Source organism: Trichogramma pretiosum, unplaced genomic scaffold, assembly GCF_000599845.2.
Source record: "Trichogramma pretiosum strain Unisexual culture from Peru unplaced genomic scaffold, Tpre_2.0 scaffold20, whole genome shotgun sequence".
NCBI lineage: Eukaryota > Metazoa > Arthropoda > Insecta > Hymenoptera > Trichogrammatidae > Trichogramma > Trichogramma pretiosum.
Window position 1 is genome coordinate 534,497 of NW_019641696.1, and position 20,789 is coordinate 555,285.

The 20,789-nt window shown below is 41.4% G+C and overlaps 3 protein-coding genes across 7 annotated transcripts; 2 read left to right on the forward strand and 1 right to left on the reverse strand.

Moving 5' to 3' along the window:
• Nucleotides 1-252: 252 nt before the first annotated feature.
• Nucleotides 253-4,119, forward strand: LOC106656887 (probable 2-oxoglutarate dehydrogenase E1 component DHKTD1, mitochondrial). Its single transcript, XM_023462113.1, has 10 exons — nt 253-403; nt 478-770; nt 847-1,133; nt 1,436-1,500; nt 1,583-1,802; nt 1,864-2,755; nt 2,820-2,943; nt 3,018-3,206; nt 3,278-3,363; nt 3,435-4,119. The coding sequence occupies exons 1-10, from the start codon at nt 253-255 to the stop codon at nt 3,540-3,542; spliced, it is 2,415 nt and encodes an 804-aa protein (XP_023317881.1). The 3' UTR covers nt 3,543-4,119.
• Nucleotides 4,120-7,338: 3,219 nt separating this feature from the next.
• Nucleotides 7,339-10,763, reverse strand: LOC106656996. 5 transcript variants are annotated; one of them, XM_023462063.1, is made up of 5 exons: nt 10,327-10,763; nt 9,035-9,179; nt 8,480-8,969; nt 8,156-8,266; nt 7,339-8,081 (listed from the first exon to the last, which is right to left on the reverse strand). In XM_023462063.1, the coding sequence occupies exons 3-5, from the start codon at nt 8,726-8,728 to the stop codon at nt 7,947-7,949; spliced, it is 495 nt and encodes a 164-aa protein (XP_023317831.1). In that variant the 5' UTR covers nt 8,729-8,969; nt 9,035-9,179; nt 10,327-10,763; the 3' UTR covers nt 7,339-7,946. The 5 variants fall into 5 exon arrangements, with proteins under 5 accessions (XP_023317831.1, XP_023317833.1, XP_023317832.1 ...); XM_023462065.1 differs by lacking the exon at nt 10,327-10,763 and adding an exon at nt 10,230-10,316; XM_023462064.1 differs by lacking the exon at nt 10,327-10,763 and adding an exon at nt 9,367-10,307.
• Nucleotides 10,764-12,736: 1,973 nt separating this feature from the next.
• LOC106656888 lies at nt 12,737-15,892 on the forward strand. The gene is made up of 6 exons (XM_023462114.1): nt 12,737-13,306; nt 14,074-14,212; nt 14,304-14,674; nt 14,745-14,959; nt 15,036-15,481; nt 15,554-15,892. The coding sequence occupies exons 1-6, from the start codon at nt 12,737-12,739 to the stop codon at nt 15,769-15,771; spliced, it is 1,959 nt and encodes a 652-aa protein (XP_023317882.1). The 3' UTR covers nt 15,772-15,892.
• The last annotated feature ends 4,897 nt before the right edge of the window (nt 15,893-20,789 follow it).

Genomic DNA, 20,789 nt, shown 5'->3' on the forward strand with positions numbered 1-20,789 from the left:
ACTCTCGCGCTTCGAATCGTCACGTATGCGGTAGACGATCGAGCTGCGTCACTGCACGCATATATACAGTATACACACGCGCGAGAATGGCTAATTTCGATAATGCAATTACGTAATAATCGCGGTATATGAAAATAGATTTGCTCGGTCAGGTGAGGTACGGACACAGAGATAAGGCAGATCGCGCCTCTTCTCAGAGAGAATATATGTATCTGTATTTTAGTGAGCAGTCGGACGCCGGCGCCACGAGAGATGTATCGAAACTCGAGAGTCGCTTCGAGCGGTTGCTCCGCAGGTCGACTGATCCTGTGCACGAGTGATAAGTTACAGCGGAGGTTCTATCGTGGTGCTGCCGCGGGTGCTGTCTACGGCCACAGAGAGCGACAGCCACGAGATTATCAAGGCAAGTACATTCATTTTTTTTTTTTTTGTTCGACGATGGGGCGAAAAATAAATAACGCGATGTTATTCTTTCAGTGGCAAAGAGCGACCTGGAGTTACGCGCGAAAAATATAAATTTCTACCAGCTTATCAAAGCTTATCGAGAATTTGGCCACAAGCAGGCTGACATAGATCCGATACGACTATCGAAACTAGCTCCCGTGGCCGAACTCGACGCCTCAAGATACGGACTGGTAGAAAGCGAGCGCGTCACGTTGCGAGGTTTACTGGGCGCCGAGAATGCAGAATCGAGCAGCCACGCCGAGGCCTTGGACATCTTGCGGAGCCTCTACTGCGGCACCATGTCGGCCGAGTTCAGCTACCTCGAGGTAACTCAACCGCTCGACTATAATAAGACTGCATCTCCTCGCAGTCCCGAATCAACGTTATTACAATGCGCCGCAGACGGAGGAGGAGCGCGAGTGGTTCGCTCGTAATTACGAAGCCATCCATCGCGAGCCGATCGCCGACGAGACCAAGCGCGCCATAGCCCGAGAGATGCTCAAGAGCCAGGCGTTCGATCGCTTCCTCGCTCGCCACTTCGGAAAGGACATACGCTTCGGCGCCGAGGGTGCCGAGAGCACGATGGCCTTCTTTCACGAGCTGTTCGAGCTCAGCTCGGCCGCCACGAGCTCTCTCCGCGAGCTGGTTCTCTGCATGGCCCACCGCGGCCGCCTCAACTTTCTCACGGGGCATGATTAATTAAAATTGTGCGAAGAACTTGCACGAAATCTTATGTAAGATCTTACGTATGTTTATCGAGTTCTTACGTCATTTCAAGACAAGATTTTTTCAACTCAAAAGCCCTAAATATGAAAGTAAGTTTTTACGTGAGAACTTCTTAAATTATCGACAATCAAAAGTAAGATCTCCAGTAAGATCTCACATGAACTTTTACTCAAGCTATCTAACATTTCTAGGACTTTCAAAATGAAACGGTACTTACGTATGAACTATAATAATAATAATATATTTGCCAATTACTCCTTCTCAGTACAAAAAGTATACAGAAAAGGACCTACAGAGAGCGAGAACGCCCGTACATAGGATTGAACTTACGTAAGAATTTTTACTGACAATTATATCATGCGTAAGATCTTTCATAAGATTTCATAAAAGTTCTTCTGAATAACTTGTATAGGAACTTACTCANGGGGGGGAATACGTAATATTGTATTTGTTGTCGTCTGTCGTGAGCAGATGGTCGTCAAAGCCACGAGGATCGCCTTCAATTATCAGAGAAAATTCCGCAAAGACGTGTTCGTCGATCTCAACTGCTTCCGGCGCTGGGGACACACCGAGCCAGACGATCCGACCTACACCAATCCACTCGTTTACAATACGATCATAAATAACAGACCGTGGGTGAGATCGGATTTTTTGCCGAGAGCAATGTACAATGGCAACGTTTTTTTTCCACAGATCGATCCCGGATCGCTACGTAGAACGACTGATCGAGAGTAAAGTTTTGAGCGACGAGGAAGCTACGGAAATGGTGCGAGAATACACGTCGAGGCTGAACGAGGCTTTGAAACGCGCCGACGATTACGTGCCGGAAGACACCTCGTTTCGGGGACGATGGTCGAAGATCAAACAGGCTGGTGCATCCGTGACCACTTGGGACACGGGCATCGATCTCGATCTCTTGAGGTACATCGGTAAAAAGAGCGTCGAGTATCCCGAAACGTTCGGTATTCATCCTACATTAAAGAAGAAGCACATCGAAGCCAGACTGAAAAAAGTCGAGGAGGGCAGGGGGCTGGATTGGACGACGGCCGAGGCCATGGCGTTCGGCAGTCTTCTGCATCAGGGCTACGGCGTGAGGCTCGGCGGTCAAGACGTGGCGCGGGGTACCTTCGCCCAGAGACACGCCACGTTCGTCGATCAGTCCACGGGCGAGACTTACGTGCCTCTCAACGCCATGTCGGGCGACGAGCGAGTGGGCAAGATCGAGGTGGCCAACAGCGTCCTGTCCGAGGAGGCCGTGCTGGCCTACGAGTACGGCGTGAGCGTCACCCTGCCCGACTGTCTGACCATCTGGGAGGCGCAGTTCGGCGACTTCTACAACGGCGCCCAGTCGATGATAGACACGTACGTGAGCGCCGGCGAGACCAAGTGGCGCCAGAGCAGCGGCCTGGTGATTCTGCTGCCGCACGGCTACGACGGGCCCGGCCCCGAGCACAGTTCCGGCAGACTCGAGCGATTTTTGCAGTTGACGGATAGCCGAGAGGACGGAGTCGACGGTGACGATGTGAATATGCACGTGGTCAATCCGTCCACTCCTGCGCAGTATTTTCACTTGTTGAGGAGACAGGTAAGAGTGGGCTGAAAAAATTATGTTTCAATTTATGTCATTTTCGCATTGTTTTCGTGATAAGATGGTGAGAAGCTTCAGGAAGCCGTTGATAGTGATCACACCGAAGACGCCGATGCTTCGAAATCCTGCGGTCGTGTCGTCTCTCGACGAGCTATCTACTGGCACAACGTTTAAATCTGTCATCGGTTCGTTTTTTGTATAATTATAGTTTCGAGCAAAAATTCATAATCGTGTATTAACGAATTAACAAATTAAACAGGCGACGACAAAGTGATCGACGAAAATGTCACGAAAATCATATTGACATGTGGCAAACAGTATTACGAGCTCGACAAATACAGAAACGATCGTAACTTGCGAGATGCAGCTATCGTCAGAGTGGAGAGTCTCTGTCCTTTTCCAGCGCTTGAAATCAACGAGCAGCTTCAGAAGTATAAAAATGCACAAAGTTGGTATCCTAAATGAGAGAGAAAAAAAAATAACGACACCAAGCAGTTTTTAAAATAACTTTATTTACAGCTTACGTTTGGAGTCAAGAGGAGCCGCGAAACATGGGAGCTTGGAGTTTTATAAAGCCACGATTCGAAAATCTATGCGGTCGAAAGGTGCGTTTACATGCGCTAGATTCACCAATACATGTTTACGATTATCGAATGATAATTCGACGTTTTTACAGTTACGTTATGCTGGTCGAGAGCCCCTTGCAACGCCAGCTGTTGGTATTGGAAAATTGTATCAAAGTCAGAGCGAAGATGTCGTCGTGCAACCGTTTGCGATGAAATGAAACCGAAGATAAGGGAAAAAATGAAGATTCAACTTTTTTAACCATTCCAAGTGAAAAAAATATGTCAAAATTCTTCAAAGAATACCATTATTTATGGCAATTGTATTCAAAACTAAAAATATTACATTTTACATCAAATTTTCCCCTTGTGAGAAAAATCAGTTCGAGTTCTTCAAAAGAATTTTACTTGTACATTAATTATATCGTAAATGAAAAATGTTTAATATCCAGCATATTTTGCTTCCTCGTAGAGGAAGCTTTGTGATGGGTCTAAAATGGAATTTTGTCAATTATTGTGTCTCATATATCGCCACTGCCTAGGAAAACAATCGCTTTTGAAAAATAACTCAACGCAAAATAACTAAATAACGTTTATCTGGAGTATAATCTTCAGAGCAAATTTTTGAGCTATCGTTTTCGTTGTCAGCGGCGATATTCATAAACTAGATCGAATTTGTAACTGATGACTGTATGTATATATGTGTCTGTATGTGCGGAATATATGTATGTGGAACGAGTTTTCTCAATAATGGGACGATGAATGTCATTGAAATAAACTGCATTTTTTGAGAATGAAGCCCGAAAAAGTTTTATTTCGATTCGCTTAATATTTCGTAAGTTATTAAAATTGTTAAGTTTTTTTTTTGGAAATTTTTAATTTTTTTTTTAATTCTATTGAAATGGTGTAGTATATTATTGAAGTTTTTGAGCACAGATTTTGAAATATTGGCAGTTAAACTTCAATTTAAGACCAAAAACGTTAAAATTCATCGATTAATTACATAGTTATATCGTGAATATAAAAATATTATTTTTTCGACTTTATTAAAAATCTTTACAAAGTGATAGTGGTATAAGTGGTTGAAATCAGTGTTGCAGGTAGTTAATTGATTATTCAATTGAACTTTATAGTTAACTGATAACTGAATAATTCAGTTATAAGTTAATAATTAAAGAACTGACAACTAATAATTCAGTTAAAAGTTACTCAATTATTAACTTATAACTGCTTCAATTAGTTATTATTTACCAGATAAATAACAGGTAACTGGTTGATTCACTTATAAGTTATTATCGATAAATTAACAAATGAATGATTAAGTTATCAATTACTAAACTGGTGACTGGTAACTGAATCAATCAGTTATTAATTATCAATTACTGAGTTAATTATCATAAAAATCTGAATAAAATGTTTATAAAATGGAACCCACATAGAACTGTAATGATAATGTATAAATAAATCGAAAGTTAATTAAAGATGACATGAAAATGTCTTTTATTTATATAATTTATTTATTTTCATTAATATCTAAGTATTAAACATCTAAGTATTAAATTATTATAATAATAGAAAATATAAAAATAAAATGATATATTTTTTTTACAAAAAAGTTTTGTGCTATTGGCTTTACAGAGGACTCGCTTCTCAAACATTGTTTGTGACAATCGATTTCATTTTGGGAGGTCCAATAATGTAGCATGTTGAAAACAGTCTTTCCACAGGCGCTGAAGATTATAGTAATGTGTTGTGCCGTATGAATAGCATTTGCATCCGTGGAAAGTTCTGTAAAAGCTCTAAATGATTTGACTTTTGATTCAAATATAATAATATAAGACATCAGTTTCATCAATTTCAGATACTAACCAAGTAACCCAAGTAACCCCAAGTAACCCACCAAGCCCAACGCGGATCGTTGTTTTCGTTAAAATTGCACGATAAACGCCTCTGTTTTTCCCGACAGTGGGAAAAATTTTCGTCTGCTGCTGCAAAAAAGGACCTTTCTTGTTGGGTCGGGTGGTGCAATGGGCACCAACACGAACGCAGCAACGTGCACGGCACTGCACACGGCTTAAACGGTCCAGGGATATACAACGCAGCTGTGCCAAGCTCGAAAGGAGCCACACGGCCGTGTCGAGCGGCTACTCCGTTTCTTGGATACGCACGTTCGCAACGGGCTGGATTTGGTAAATGGATGCAAACGATCGTAACGGATGTACAAGATGCACATTGGCAAACGAAGAAACACGCCAGGAACGAGGTAAGTTTAAGATAAGGGCAAATTAACGATAATTTAACGATAAGAAACACACCAGGAACGAGGTAAGTATTAGGTAGGTACAATTTAACGATACATAGATTTCATCGACGTTTAACCCATTAAGTCCCAAGAGGACGTTTTTTTGACACTCATTACGCTCGCTGTATTTTTGATGAAAAAGGGGTAAAAAAAATATGCAAGTAGCCTGTTCTTATGTAAAATTTAATGCCCTTTTAGAATCTAAGCTCAGATTTTTTAAAAAATAATCCGGTCAAAAGTTATGGTTGATTTTATCCAAAAAAGCGTGATTTTGAAAAAAATATTTTTTATTTTTTGATTTTCCAAACGGAAAACATTTAAAATCTCATGGTTTTCGTACAAATATCGCGTCCTCGATGTCTAAACTAAAAGTTAGAGGGGTTCCGATTCGAAAAAAAATGTTTAATCAAACAAAATGGTGGTCGAACGCGAAAAAATGAAAAAAAAACTTCTAGAATTTTTAACTCGAAAACGAAGGATTTGAGGAAAAAATTTTATAGAACAAAAAGTGTTTAGAATTGATTAAAAAATACGTGTGAATTTTTTTTCAGAATTTTCGGAGCGATTTTTGGATTTTTGGATATGACCACTTTTCCAAAAATCCAAAAATGGTTCCAAAAATTCGGAAAAAAATCAAGCGTGTTGTTTGATCAATTTTAAAAACTTTTTGTTCTATAACTTTTTCTCGTAAAGTTGATGGTTATTGAGTTAAAAATTTTTGAACGTTATCAGCCAAAATCAAAAATCAAAAATGAAACCGAACGTTAAGTATTTTGTAATCGTTTTAAATGTACTAATTTTAATACTTTAATACCTTCGAGATATGCTTAATTAAGCTAACAAAAGTATAATTAAAAAGAGATACGAATTAAATTTTTATTGTACATAGTGAAGCAAAGCGTGAATTGAATGTATATAATAATGTACTTACCTCGAATGCGTTCTGTTAATGTTATGACAATAGTTATCTTGCTATAACTGTACGTTTGATTAAGAAAGATATAAATATTTGAATTAGATTAAATACTAATTTCATTTTGTTTTGTAAGCAATCATTTTTCATTAAAGGGATGTTGAAGCCAACTTAAAAATAAAATTTTCAATCTAGTTTTTTAAAACTTCTAATGAATATTTTTCTAATATTAGTCTTTCTTTGGTAAGTTTCATTTTGATGAGACACCATTGCGTTTTTCGAAGTAATAACCAGTCAAAATTTCAGAAAATGAGATTGAAAATTGGATTTTCGGCTACTTTCGTCATCTCCTTAAAATTGAAAAATATTTTGAAAAAAAAATGAAAGAAAGTCAGCCCAAATTTTTTTTCCATTAGAATTTTTCGCTCGACAGTCTTTGTGCTCTTTCAAGTATTTATTCAAGCTTCATAAGAACTCTAAACATGAACAAGTAGTAAATGAAACTAATTGTGCAAAAATTCTACTCATTCCGCTCAAACTCTAGCGTAGCAGTCAATGCTTCAATTAATTTAATTTTATAAACTTACAGCATCCTAATAACGAGGAAAAATATCGAATTAATTTTTAGAAATGTTCCTTGCGTATTTGAAATTTTTCAGTCTTAAAAATTTAAATTTAAAAATGCTTGTTTTCGTGACCACAATTTGAATATCGACGTTCATGAATCATTACTATTTTCATTACAACAATCACGATAAAAAAATATTTATTGAAAACTATTTTTTGTGTACATAATTAAATATTATATTATAATTATTATAATTCAAAGCTACATGAATCAATTTTACATGAAAAATTGTGTGTTACAAATGCTTATCATAACCATTGCACGTATGTTTTTCTAACAATCATTCTATTTTGGAGTTTTGTATGCAAAAGAATTAATCCCTACAAATCAAATCATTAAAAATGTTTATATTGTTACCACATGAAACATTCATCCATCCTTTTATCTATTTTGTAGCATTATATATTTTTTGCAATTCTTCAAATCAAAGAATTATCTTTTCTCTGAATTCTTAAGTATAAAAAAAAAGGTTTATCAACTATTTGTAAAACAATAATCATTATACATCTCACAAGCTTCACAAATATTCATAATAAAACTGCACTTCTTTTTTTGCTGCTTCAACTAATCAGCTTCACTCCTGCATTATTTATCTACACACGTATGTTCGGGGCTATAAAATCCGCACTCGTCTAACAATAAAAACAATTCATAACGATTACATTAGTCGCTAGTATGAGGCAATAACTTTTAGTGGCAACGATGAAATAGTTTTATATACTGGCAAAAATACTCTGGTACTGGCACATTAGCGACGAATCATCGTCGCTCATTTATTCCGTTCAAAGCCGAGAGTCGACTTTGTCGTTTACTCGTCGATCGCGAAGCTCGTCTCGATCGCAGTTGGTGAGCAAAAAAATCGTGCATCCGCTTATGACCGCCCAGGTGGAAGACGTTATGCCGCCGATGAACGAGTACTGTCGAGAAGAAAAAAAAACAGCGATTATTCGATTATAAATCGAGAAAATATCATCAATGCTTATATGCTCACGTTGCTGATCCAATTGAACCAAGAGTCCTGAGAGCCGCATTTCAGCGTCACGCGTCGCCGGTCCGCGGTCGAGTTTTTTCGACTCGGTAATAATTCGCTCAGCCGTAATATCTGCGTGAATCAAGAGACACAGATATAATAAATAGCCCCAATGACGAGGATCTAATGTTTGCTTACGATCAAGTTATATAGATAGGAAATATGTAGGTGAAGTGCATACAAGCGCACTCGATCGCGCGAGAATAGAATTAGAAAAAGGCTCGCGTTATATGGAGCGAGATAAGGCGCGCGCTCGATCGTAATTATTATACATATTATATTCACCTGCCGTTGTCTCGGAAAAATCGTGACATTTTCCGGCCGAGATTTCGGAGGAACGACGAGCACTACTACGGCTGCTGCTGCTGCTGCTGCATCCGGACGAGGCACGTTGGTACGGCGAATCACGTCGTCGGCCGGTCCGTCGAGGCAGAGCACGTGAAAGATCGTGGCGTGCAGCGCGTAGACGGCCAGCAGGCACGCGAAGCTCCGATCCGCGCGGCCGCTACCACCGCCGGCGACGTGTCCTATCATTTCCCAGCTGCGGCTGCACTACTACTACTACTACTGACCAGTGGCGATCGTTGCCCAAGATGCACACGCGCATATCCCTAGACGTGTACACGTGTAGTAGCGGATGTTTTTTTTTTTGGTGAACCAGCTTCGAAATTTTGTATTGCGATATCGAAAATACGTAAAATTTATTATCTCCCCAGTTCGGGTCCCGGCAGTGGCTGCTGCCTCTCCCTCGCGCGATTCTCAGCGATCTGTGGAACTATATCGTACACATGAATATACGCTAATGACGAACTCCAAGCAATCTATCGTTTAATGGCTTACCGCGAGCGTGGAGATCTTTTTTACGCGGTCCGCGCGCAGCAAGCTCGTATATATAGCGCTGTAGCCCCGAGACGCACGCAAATATTTTATCTTATCGTCGCGTCCTGAATGGCGGATGATTTTTTTTCTCTTCTTCTTTTTTCCCCTAATGAGCGCAATGGAAAGTTAAAAAAAAAAAAACTGACGGTAATAATAAAGTCGTGGTATTAATATATGTTAAATATCGTGTATTCGTGCGCCGAGTCGTTTAGCGGCGCGGCGCGAGCTCAATATTATATGCGTATATAGAAATCGCGAATCTTCGTCGCGTTACCTAACCGAAAAAGCTTTACCTTATAATGTGACATTACATCTGCGTTTGTGTGTGTATGTGTGTGCGTGTGTGTTGCTCGAGTACTTATATATGTAACGTAATGCGCGTACAACAATTGTTATGCTCGGAAAATTGTAAAACAATTATTGTCGCACTCCGCGCGAGCGAGTTACAACGATATAGCTCTATACACGCGTGTATATATAAATCGGCGCGCGCGAAGCATCGCGTGTACGCTCGCGCGTGACGAATAGAAAGAAAATTAAATTCGAGCTTGTGTATCAGCGAGTATGTGGTTTTTTTCCGGGAAAATAAAATTAGACATCTCGAGCCGTCGATCGAGCTCCTATATACATACGATTCCAAAATCAATCTTTAAGTAGACAGCACGATCGGTATTACTTATTCGGTATATCACTGCACTTTATGTATGAGATTCTTGGTGGCACCATGACATATACAATATGGGACGTGCGTGCACGTGAGAAGCTAGAGTCAAAGTCGCGTCATTGCCTTTTTATTTAGCGTCGTTATATTGGTTTACTCATCGCCGTAAATACGAGTCCGTTTTTTTTTTATTTTTACGCGCGTTACACGCCTCACGCAGTGCAGATACTGCAGTCGCGTCGATCCGCGCGGAGCGCAGTTATAATTGTATCCGTGCGCGCGTAAATATGCCGGACGATTTCGATTTTTTTTTTACCTGCCTCCACAGCTGTATACAACATGCGGACGGGCGGGCACGTAACGATCACTCGCGCGCGTGCACGCACAGCAGCCCAGGACTATTACACACACACACACACACGATGCACACACGATGCACCATACGATGGACGTATTCAAATTAAAGCGTAGAATAAGAAAAAAAAATAAACAAACGCAGAGATCCTTTGCTGCACGAGACGATCATTTGCTACTACTCTATATGCCTATATAATACGTAAGTAAGCATCGCGTGCAGCGCGATATACATTACCGATTCATCGGCTATATATATACTGCCGCACACGGTGCTCTTGACTCTTCGCATATATTCACTCCGACCAATGTCCAGCGACTATACAGTTATAGTCCGTGAAATTCGTACTATATATTACTGGACGATCGTCCCATTGTCATCGATGTTTTTTCGCGCTCGAGGCGATTCTTCATGAGTACGCGCAGTACCGGCGAACTGCAAGCGACGTTGTTTGCAAAAACAAGCTGACGCATCATCACACCGCGAACGTCGTTGCAATAATACACCTGTTTTGCGCTGGGCACACACACACACTATATACTTCAGATTCATATGCTCATTGCACACTTATAGCATGATATAGAACGTATAAACGTGGCAATAAAAATCGAACCGGTCGCGCGAGCCGTGTGCGCGTCCGAGAGCGACGAAAGCTCGGCAGCGACTTGTGCGCGTCGTCGTCGCTGCGATATGCTACTATATAGAAAATTGCAGGATCGCGAGAGGCTAGCTCGCGGTTTACGCGCGCCGAGTATTGCACATACAGACACACACACACACACACACGTATATCCATGTAGTCGCGTGTACGCTCATGAACTATGCAGAGAGAAAAACTTTAATCTTCGCGAGCTGTACGAGCAATGGTCGCGACCGAGATATTTTTCTCTCTCTCTCTCTCCCGCGCCGCGGGCATTATAAAAGGTGACGCGATGCATCTGCTTATACGCACGCACGTATTTACAGATATCTAACTTAACTATACACACGCCCAACTCTCGCGTTCTACTTTTTTTTCCCTCCCAGCAGCAGCAGCAGCAGCAGCAGCCAGCCTGAAACTAGCCAGGTTGAATAATAATGCTGTAATATAGCTGCGAGAGCGCCTAGGCATTGTCATAAACGCGATGTTTATCTATGGGTAATTTCGGTTCGCACGATTATACGCGAGCGAGGCTAATGCAGTATTTATTGTTTTTTCCTTCTTCTTCTTCTTCTCCTAATTTTTTTTCTCCCTCTCTCTCTCTATTAACTATACTTAAAGCGCTGACCAGTGCCTATATACAAGTGCGAAGGCAGAAGCAGGTTGATTCTTGGCCTAGGCTCGCTCATCAAGCCCCGCACTCGGCGAGCTTTTGTTTCAGTATTACGAGCTATATAGCTTCTATGTGTGTTCCTATGTAATGCGGGCGTTACGGCTGTTAATTAATCAACGCCGAGCGAGCGAGGGACTACAAGCGCGCGACACGCACTAATTCAACGAATCAACCTTGTTCATCGATTGGCCTGAATTTTATCGTCCGCACGTTGAAAATTGAAAAATTATTTCTCGATGCTTCGTCGTTGTATTCCGCGTAAAAATGATAGTACCCGATGATCAAGGACACCTTTTGTGTATTCGTAATTTCGACCGAGCTTTATGTTTCGAGAGCGGCCCTTGTATTATTTCGAAGCTCGCGCACTGTGTGCGCACTGGATTCGTGGGCGCAAAAAAGCCGGCGTCTTTTTATATTCGCGTTTTGGATTGATTTTTATGGGGTGTTTCGATTCGTGCGTATTGTTCGAAAAGAAAGAGAGAGAAAAATAATTGGAAACGCGAGTTTCGGGTATAATCGAATGGATTGGATTTTCAGATTCATTTGCCAAATATCAAAAAAAGTATAAATCTACTGAAATATGATTTTTGATCCGCTTCAAAATGTACCATCCAAAAAAATAAAGTAATGAAAAGCCATTTTAATCAGAAATATGCGCACAGTTTTGATACACCTCTTCGTATTAATATTCAAAAACAAAAAAAAAAAAATTGGTCGAGAAAAAAAACTATATAAACGAACTCTCAATCATCGCTGTCGATAAATACATCAAAGTAAATGCCAATATAATCTGCACCTGTTCGTTTCAATTTTCCATCGGCGTATCTTCGTACATATCATAAACAAATGATTAATGAATGAAGAGCGGCGTTGTCGACAAGTTGTAAAGCCGGGGCTAATAATTCCATCATAACTATACGAGCGCCACACTACTGTACTGTACTCTTCTCTCGCGAAATGAGCGAGTATAATTAAATAGCGTATAAATGATGTGCACGGTTGAAATAATCACTCGCATCGCCGCTACTGTCAATTATTAATTAAGAGATTTAGCAGGAAAAGCTATGGTACATACCGTAACAGTTTTCGACCAGTATCTTTAGATATTTATTCATTTAAATGAAAATTGAAAAGCTTTGAGTAGGCTTTTTACAAAAAATATTCGTATCGATTTCAAAATGTTCTTAAAACAAAGAAAAAAGATTATTATCATGACGCGAACGAAACGAACGAAATGACCGCGACGCATGCCAATAAATGTTTTTATGCCATCACGCTCGAGTTTCACGAATTTACTTCGTAGTCTTTTTTTTCAAACCAGTATCGTTTCGACAATGAAACCAAAATTGTACCTTAGCTTCTGTCTCCTAGCCGTCGTCGTCGGCGCTACGGATACGCACCTCGACATCACCGTCTCCAACATCATCTCTACGGGCTTCGACCTCCTCAACTCCATCCGCAATCCCATCGAGCTGTTCAACTTCGTGTTTCGCTTCGTCCAGGACATCTCGGACGCCGGCACCAGCAGTCCGAGTCAGTTCACCGACGCGGCTCTCCACAGAATCAGCGACAAGCTCGAGGAGATGTCCGAGGACATACAGGACTTCAGGGACGAGCTGTTCGAGGAACTGAGACGGCGCGAGGCCGACCAAACGACCACCGAGAAACTCGACAAGTTCTTCGAGTTCAAGGAGAAGATCGACGACTACTTCGAGACCTTCAAGAGACATATCAACTCCAGCACCGCCAAGCACTATCTGCCCTCGACCAAGGACCATCTCATACAGCAGATCAGATCGGTCGGCTACAACGGAGTGACGGGTCTGCTGCAGGAGATGCACGCACTGGTGGGCACCGATCGCTGGTCGCCCGGCAGTTTCAATCTACTGGCCGACGATAAATTGGTAAAGATCGATTGTTAACTCATTGAATCTTCCTGAATTCGGTGTCGGATTTCCGATATAACAAACAGGTCAAAAGTTATTCCCAGCGGACATTTTTTTTTAAAATAAGGTACATATTAATGTAGTGAACTGTAATAAAAAGTAAAAAAGTGTAAAAAAATGTAAGATACGCCGTGCCAAAAAGTCTCACTTATGCCACTAGTATCGTAAAGTACTAATACAAGTGTAGAAAAACGTATCACATGTCCGAAATCGTTAATAATCTTACATTTTTTACACTTTTTTACCTTTTATTACAGTTCACAACATTATTATGTACTTTATTTTTTTTTAAATTTCCACTGGGGTATATTTTCGTTTTCCAGTAGCCTTGTTTTGTACTTAAAATCATATTTTACTAATTGGAACCATCGTAACTTTAAGAGAAGGACCCATGAACGCTTCATTTGTACCAAAGACGCCAGGAGTTAAAAGATTTTCATGTAAAAATTTGAAAAGAAGAAAATTTTTTTTTTTCGAAATCACGTTTTTCTTTTATAAAACCATCCATAACTTTTGACCTGTTTGTGGCATCGAAAATATAACACCGGATTCGGAAAGTTCATTAAATTATGCTTAGATTATGCTTACTCGCAAGTTCTCTAGACATCATTTTCAGCAAAAGTACAACGGTTTAAAAAAGTATCAAAAATGTGTCCGTCACGGACTCAATCGGTTAAATGCCGAAAGTTAAAAATAAAATCATTGTTGCAATATAATTATTGCAGCTGGGCACGTTGGTATGCTCGAGAGGCCGTCCACAGCAGCTCATCATTTACAATGTTTTCCTGGCCCTCTGCGCCACCGAGATCAAGGGCATCACCCTCGACGTGTACGCTATTGACGTGAGCTCGAAGAAGGAAGGAGGTGGAGATTCAACTTTTTCTTTTAATATAATTTTCAAAACTGCCAAAGTTATAATATTTCGTTTGTGCTTTTTTTTTTTTTTTTCTTCAAGTCGAGAATCCCGCGGAGTTCAACGACATCAAGCAGGCGTACGTGAAAAGGTTGAACAAAGCCGTGACGGCCGTTCGGCGAGCCATGAGCACGGCCTCGCGCTCCTTTTGGGACTGCAGCAAGGACGAACCCGAAGAGGGTGTCAATTACATCCAGTTCGGCCGATTTCTTCAGAGATACATCGAGCGCGAGGAGAACCTCGATCAGATTCACGACGCCAGTGCCGGTGGCTTGTACTGGGACAAGTGCAAGGGGGGCTGCGAGCGTCACGAGTACAGCGTCACTCGCACCCCGGCCCATCGTGGCGGCTGCGAGCATCGGATCAGAAATTGCGAAACTTTCGATCAGAAGATCAACGTTTGTTACGCGGAGGGAAGTATTAATAACGAATCTTTATCGTTGAACTTCGATCGATTGAAATTAATTTTTTTTTAATCAACAGCCTGGCCAGCCTCAGAGGTACGAGTACGTGGAGAGCGCCGACGGCAACTTCTACGGTAGCTCGGTGGACTGCGGAGAACGGGAGTTATCTTTGAAACAATGGCGCAATGGTAACTTATACGATTGCGAAATTTGCCTGTGCACCTGCGACGAGCCCAAAGTTCACGACCACTTCATCGATCTCCACATGGTCAGGGCCAATGCGAAAGAGAACGAGTAAGACTCATTTTTTTTTTCGATTTTAAAATTTTTCTCCAACGTTATCGCCTTCCCCGTTGTTCCCCTTTGCCAGAGTCATAGTCGGGCTTCGCTTCCGCATGAAGCTCGGCCTATTATTCATGGAGGCAAAGGTAGCCAAACTCTTGCCCTCGGGTCAGATCGACGTCGAGAGCCAAATATGGAAGAGGAAAAAGTTCACGGCCAAGGACGCCCGGAGGAGCGTCGTGGGCGTCGACCATCTGCAGCTGGGCTGGGAGAACAGATCGTTCGTCCTGGACGACGTGGAGCTCGGCAACGATTACGCGCTGACCGGCGTCCGATTCGTTTACAAGAACGGTTTCATCAAGCTGGCGGCGCGCGGCCACAAGTACAACTTCAAACGCGGCAGGATCAATCCGAGAAAGGAGAAGTGGATCGTCAGCGGCGAGGACAGACCCAACAGCGATTACGAGGAATTTTCGGTGGAAGATCGCGCCGTACCGACGGATTATCGAGATAACAAGGTCGACTCGTCCGGAGGTACAACGAAAGAGACGAGCGTGGAAAAATGGTTTAAAAATATTGTTCTCTTAATTCTTCTTCGTTTCGCAGCGGTGCAATACGTGAACTTGACGACGAGCGGCATGAAGAGCGACGTGGGCCAGAGTCTGGTGCCCTTCGTCGACACCGTGCCCGTGGTGACGAAACAGCTGATACCTCTGGCCGGATTCGGATTGATTCACAAGGGCAATCGGAAATCCGCCGGTTATCTGGCGCTCAAGCTGATCGGTTACGATTTCACGGAACACGTTGCGCTTACCAAGAACTGATGTGAAATCATTCAGTCAGCGATGATAATAAAGAAAGAATGAGTACTGGACAAGGATTATCGACTAAATCAATAATTTTCAATTTGTATCGATAGTTTTCCAATCGGAGTTCAAAAAATATATGTTCCAGAGATATTTGATACGAACGTTTTTTCAGCTTTAAAACATTTCAAATAAATTCTTAAAATATTTTTGAAAAAACTTCTATATGTAATGTGGCTATCTGCGGATAAATGTCCCCTCGCGAGATGACTCTTCCCGAAAGTGGCTAGAAATATCGGCTCCGACTAATTATCGCATACCCAGTCATTTACGAGCCCTTTTTATTCGCCAATCGTTTACTCGTTTACTGAGTTCAGATGGGGTGGCCCGAGACAAAACGCAAAGTCTTGCTGATATGACAAAGAGAGTTAAGGACGTTGGGGACGTAACCGAGTTCAAATCAGCAACTATCAAGAAATAGTGGAAGGTAAATACTTGATTTGACTGCGGGTCGGTGGTATCATAGGCTCAAAGCCAATGCGCATGCTATCACGAGTATTTTTGTCTGCTGCTTAACTCTCGTGGCAGATTGCATGTAGAACAAACGCGAAATTTTTTTATTTTTATAAAATTACTTCAAAATATGCTCGTGAATATAGACAATATAACCGATACCATTTGAAAGGTACTTACTTCATCTTTAATTACGTGAAATTTGGTCACGATCTTCCATCTTTGTCACTAGTTATACTTAAAATCGTCCTATGATAGCCATGTTAAAAAGTGTACCTTTGAAATTAAAATTTACAAAATTTAACTCGACAAACGAAGCTGAAATTTCGGGAGAAAATTATAAGGGTTTTTAACTATCAATTCCAGAAGTTTCAACTCCGTGGCCCATCTTGACCCAAAGGTCCCCAACGTCCTTATTAAATCGCTAATGCCTCATGTTGAGATGATACTCTTGATTTTTTTCGCTGTAAAAATCGACTTTACATTTTTATAATTAGTATTCAAAAAATAGATTATCCAAACTATCGTAATAAGCCTTCGAAATTTATACTTTGCAAAGATGCATTTTGCCACTTGCGACTTTACAAGACTCCATCTGTTGATGGAATCAGAAAGCTCATGATCAAATGTTACACCTTTAGTTACGAAAAATTTTGTTACAATATGATATCTCATTTTTAAAATCAATTGGTGGACGTGTAAAAATAGCTGTCAAAAGTATAAAATCATCTCAAAAATTGCCATTAATCTTCTAAAATATTCATGTTATGAGATATATTCGACATGTATTGTATGCATATTTACATGAAATTTTAAAGATTCAATACGTATGCAAAAATGATGATCTATGTAAACGTGTGCAAGAGTTATGTACGTGTCGTTAGAAACATCACTGGTATGAAAATTCAATATTATTCAGAATTTACATACATCTTTCAAAAACGATATTTACCTTGCAGAAGTAAAATTAGTCTAATTATCATGTTTCAATTACTTCGAATGTTAATGATAAGTACGATCTAATGAATTTACTCAGAAGGCTGGTCTACGAATATACCATTTTAATGATATTGTCTCTTTCTCAAATAATTACGTTATCAAACAATCTAAAAATAACGTCGAATTAGAAAAAAATAATCAATTTTCGAAGGAGAACGATATCCATTGTTTACTTTTAACTCGATGCTACATGCAATCATGGATTTTAGATGGTTGAGCAATGAAAGATTTTCAAATTTCATTCAATTATGTTACAACTTGTAATAAAAAAAATCTCATTGCGAAAATTTATAATTTAAATCTCCTGTCGCTGCTGCAACTACCTTCGAGACTTTCAAAAAAACGCAACATTCGATCGAAAGTAAAAAAGGGTACATGAATTATTAAATTAGCATATTAGTCCAGTGCAAATAGATATTTTTTGGCAAAAATTACTAACAGTAAACGGCCTACACCACCTTGTAGAGGGTGTCCGTGGGAACATCTGGACGAAAATGGCCGCGATTTGGACTTGAACTTTTTTTGTTATTAACAAAAAACCACAAAATTTGAGTGCCACTTTTGGTTTTTTTAATATATTTCGAAAACTATAGCAGCTAGAGCGATGCTCCCGAGAGAGAAAATGTAGGAAATTTAATCACCTTTCCAACGAATTTGATTACGACCCGATCGGATAAGTAGTTTCCGAGAAAAATGGAAAAAAGTGCGGAAAAACGTGGTTTTTGGCCAAATTTTCGAAAATTCATAGCTCCCTCAATTTTTGGATTTAAGAAACGAAATTTTGCACAAAGATAGTTCTTATCACGTAGAACAACTGTGCAAAACCCGAATTCTGTGCGACTTATAGTTTTCGAGTTATTCAATTTGCAATTTTTTCTTGCGAAAAATCATGTCCTCGGTTATTCGTTGAAATAATCTTTTAAAATTAACTTATCGACTTCGTTCCAACGAATTTAGAAACTTTAATGTATTACCTTTAAAACCCATACCCGACCTGTTCGATCCAACGCGAAAAAGTGTGAAAAAAAACGTTCGCAAAGTTGGCGAATTTTTGCGCAATTCCGCTCGCTCGGGCAGTCGGGCGGTCAGAGTGGGGGAACCAAGCGCCGGCGGGGAAGCTGTGTTGCCTGCTGCCCAGTGTTCCCCGCCGGCGCTTGGTTCCCCCACTCTGACCGCCCGACTGCCCGAGCGAGCGGAATTGCGCAAAAATTCGCCAACTTTGCGAACGTTTTTTTTCACACTTTTTCGCGTTGGATCGAACAGGTCGGGTATGGGTTTTAAAGGTAATACATTAAAGTTTCTAAATTCGTTGGAACGAAGTCGATAAGTTAATTTTAAAAGATTATTTCAACGAATAACCGAGGACATGATTTTTCGCAAGAAAAAATTGCAAATTGAATAACTCGAAAACTATAAGTCGCACAGAATTCGGGTTTTGCACAGTTGTTCTACGTGATAAGAACTATCTTTGTGCAAAATTTCGTTTCTTAAATCCAAAAATTGAGGGAGCTATGAATTTTCGAAAATTTGGCCAAAAACCACGTTTTTCCGCACTTTTTTCCATTTTTCTCGGAAACTACTTATCCGATCGGGTCGTAATCAAATTCGTTGGAAAGGTGATTAAATTTCCTACATTTTCTCTCTCGGGAGCATCGCTCTAGCTGCTATAGTTTTCGAAATATATTAAAAAAACCAAAAGTGGCACTCAAATTTTGTGGTTTTTTGTTAATAACAAAAAAAGTTCAAGTCCAAATCGCGGCCATTTTCGTCCAGATGTTCCCACGGACACCCTCTACAAGGTGGTGTAGGCCGTTTACTGTTAGTAATTTTTGCCAAAAACAGGCATTTTTCAGATAAGTGCACTGGACTATATCATCATAGGACCCCCTCGACCGATAAGACAACAACCCATCAGTCGCTTCATAATCGCTGCGCAACGAAATACTTCGACTCTCGCCCGTCAGATGTCAGCATCCGTCGTGTTATTCCGCCGTCGACAAACTGCAAAGACTCCGCAAATAACAACAACAGCAGCAGCAGCGGGAGAAGAGGGAGAGGGGCGGGAGGGCCGTTATATGCGAACTATACGAAAATTCGAGTCCCCTCGCGCCGCGACTCCCCCCACCCCCCTCTATAGCGAGTCCCCCTGTATAGGCAAGATAACACGACTGTATGTACGGGCCGCGTGCAGTGTCGCGCACTGATATCAGCGATACAATATATAGGTATATATATTCGCAAACATCGCCGTTAGTTAGTTCAGTGCACGGCCGCGGTCGATCGCAGCCGCTCGAAGCGGAGTCGCCACCTTCTATATACGCGCCCGTCGTGCTCGATATACAATACAGTATACATTTATATATGTATGAACAAAAATATATGTTTTTCACACACGACTGAGCAGAGTCGACGACGACGACGACGACGACGACTCACCAGTCACGGGTGCAGTGCAGCAGCAGTGCAGAGCAGTGCACCGTGAGACTGCATGCGCGGAGAGAGAGAGAGAGAGACTAAACATAGACTAGCTTATATTTCTTTCTCGCGCTCCGCGCGCGAGGTATTTCTCCAAATATATAAGTGCAAATTTCGGAGCGTACGATAAAGGGGAAGGACTTCTGTACGATCGTCGCACGCGCGTGTGCATCGTTAATACGCAGCGAACAAAGATATGCCGCCGCTGCCGCTACTGCTACCGCCGCGAGGATCGTCCACCAGCAGGAATAACTTTTAACATATATAAAGAAGACCGAGTAGGCACATGCGTACATAGGACTCCTGTATACTGTATATATAAGGGGCGCGCGCGCACAGTACCGACATCGCGCAGATTCGCAAGGATGGATCTTGCTTGCATCCGCAGGCCACCGCTAGTCGTCGACGAAGAGAAGAGGAGAGTTGCTGCTGCTGCGCGACTCGCGGCACTCGTCGTCGCATCGTCGAGACACGAGTGATCCTGCTCTTCTCCTTGGATCTGATAAACAAAAAAAAAAAAAAAACAGCGGCCTGCTGCAGTGTCATCGCACAGCGAGACGGAGTAACCTCGCCGCCTCGACTCGAATAGTCGTTGTAGATACGTTGACAACGACAACGGCATACAGGCAGAGAGCATATAGTCAGCTGTGATAATATATACGTGCGATGTGCATGTGTGTGTGTACTGTGTATACGTATAAACTGCCCCTGCGCGAGTTGTCAAGTCGCTGCTTGCTGCTGCTGCTGCTGTAGTGCCAACAAGCCGCCACCGCCGCACACGCATTTAATATTGAGGAGGTGAAGCAAGCAGCACAGCGTCGTCGTCGCTGCTCCGCTGCGAGTTGCTGGACTACAACATTCGCTGCTGTGTCTGTGTTGTGCTGTGTTGTGTTTTGTGATCGACATGATGGCGTTCAGCTAGGCGCCCCCGCGCCATCCTGAATCATCGTCATCGTATATGATAATGTAATACAAGTCGGTTGTTGCCACTCGATCCCTCGTCGAGCTACAAAACGCATAATAATCATACGTATAGCCACGACACACAA

What these genes read in the sequence shown, in the direction of transcription:
- LOC106656888 (XM_023462114.1), top strand. Translation starts at nt 12,737, where the DNA reads ATGAAACCAAAATTGTACCTTAGCTTCTGTCTCCTAGCCGTCGTCGTC. An exon ending in TCAACGTTTGTTACGCGGAG is followed by an intron (nt 14,675 to 14,744) that starts GGAAGTATTAAT and finishes TTTAATCAACAG; the next exon opens with CCTGGCCAGCCTCAGAGGTA. An exon ending in GCCAATGCGAAAGAGAACGA is followed by an intron (nt 14,960 to 15,035) that starts GTAAGACTCATT and finishes CCCCTTTGCCAG; the next exon opens with AGTCATAGTCGGGCTTCGCT.
- LOC106656996 (XM_023462066.1), bottom strand. Translation starts at nt 8,728, where the DNA reads ATGATAGGACACGTCGCCGGCGGTGGTAGCGGCCGCGCGGATCGGAGC. An exon ending in TTTTTCCGAGACAACGGCAG is followed by an intron (nt 8,267 to 8,479) that starts GTGAATATAATA and finishes TGATTCACGCAG; the next exon opens with ATATTACGGCTGAGCGAATT. An exon ending in GGTTCAATTGGATCAGCAAC is followed by an intron (nt 8,082 to 8,155) that starts GTGAGCATATAA and finishes TCTTCTCGACAG; the next exon opens with TACTCGTTCATCGGCGGCAT.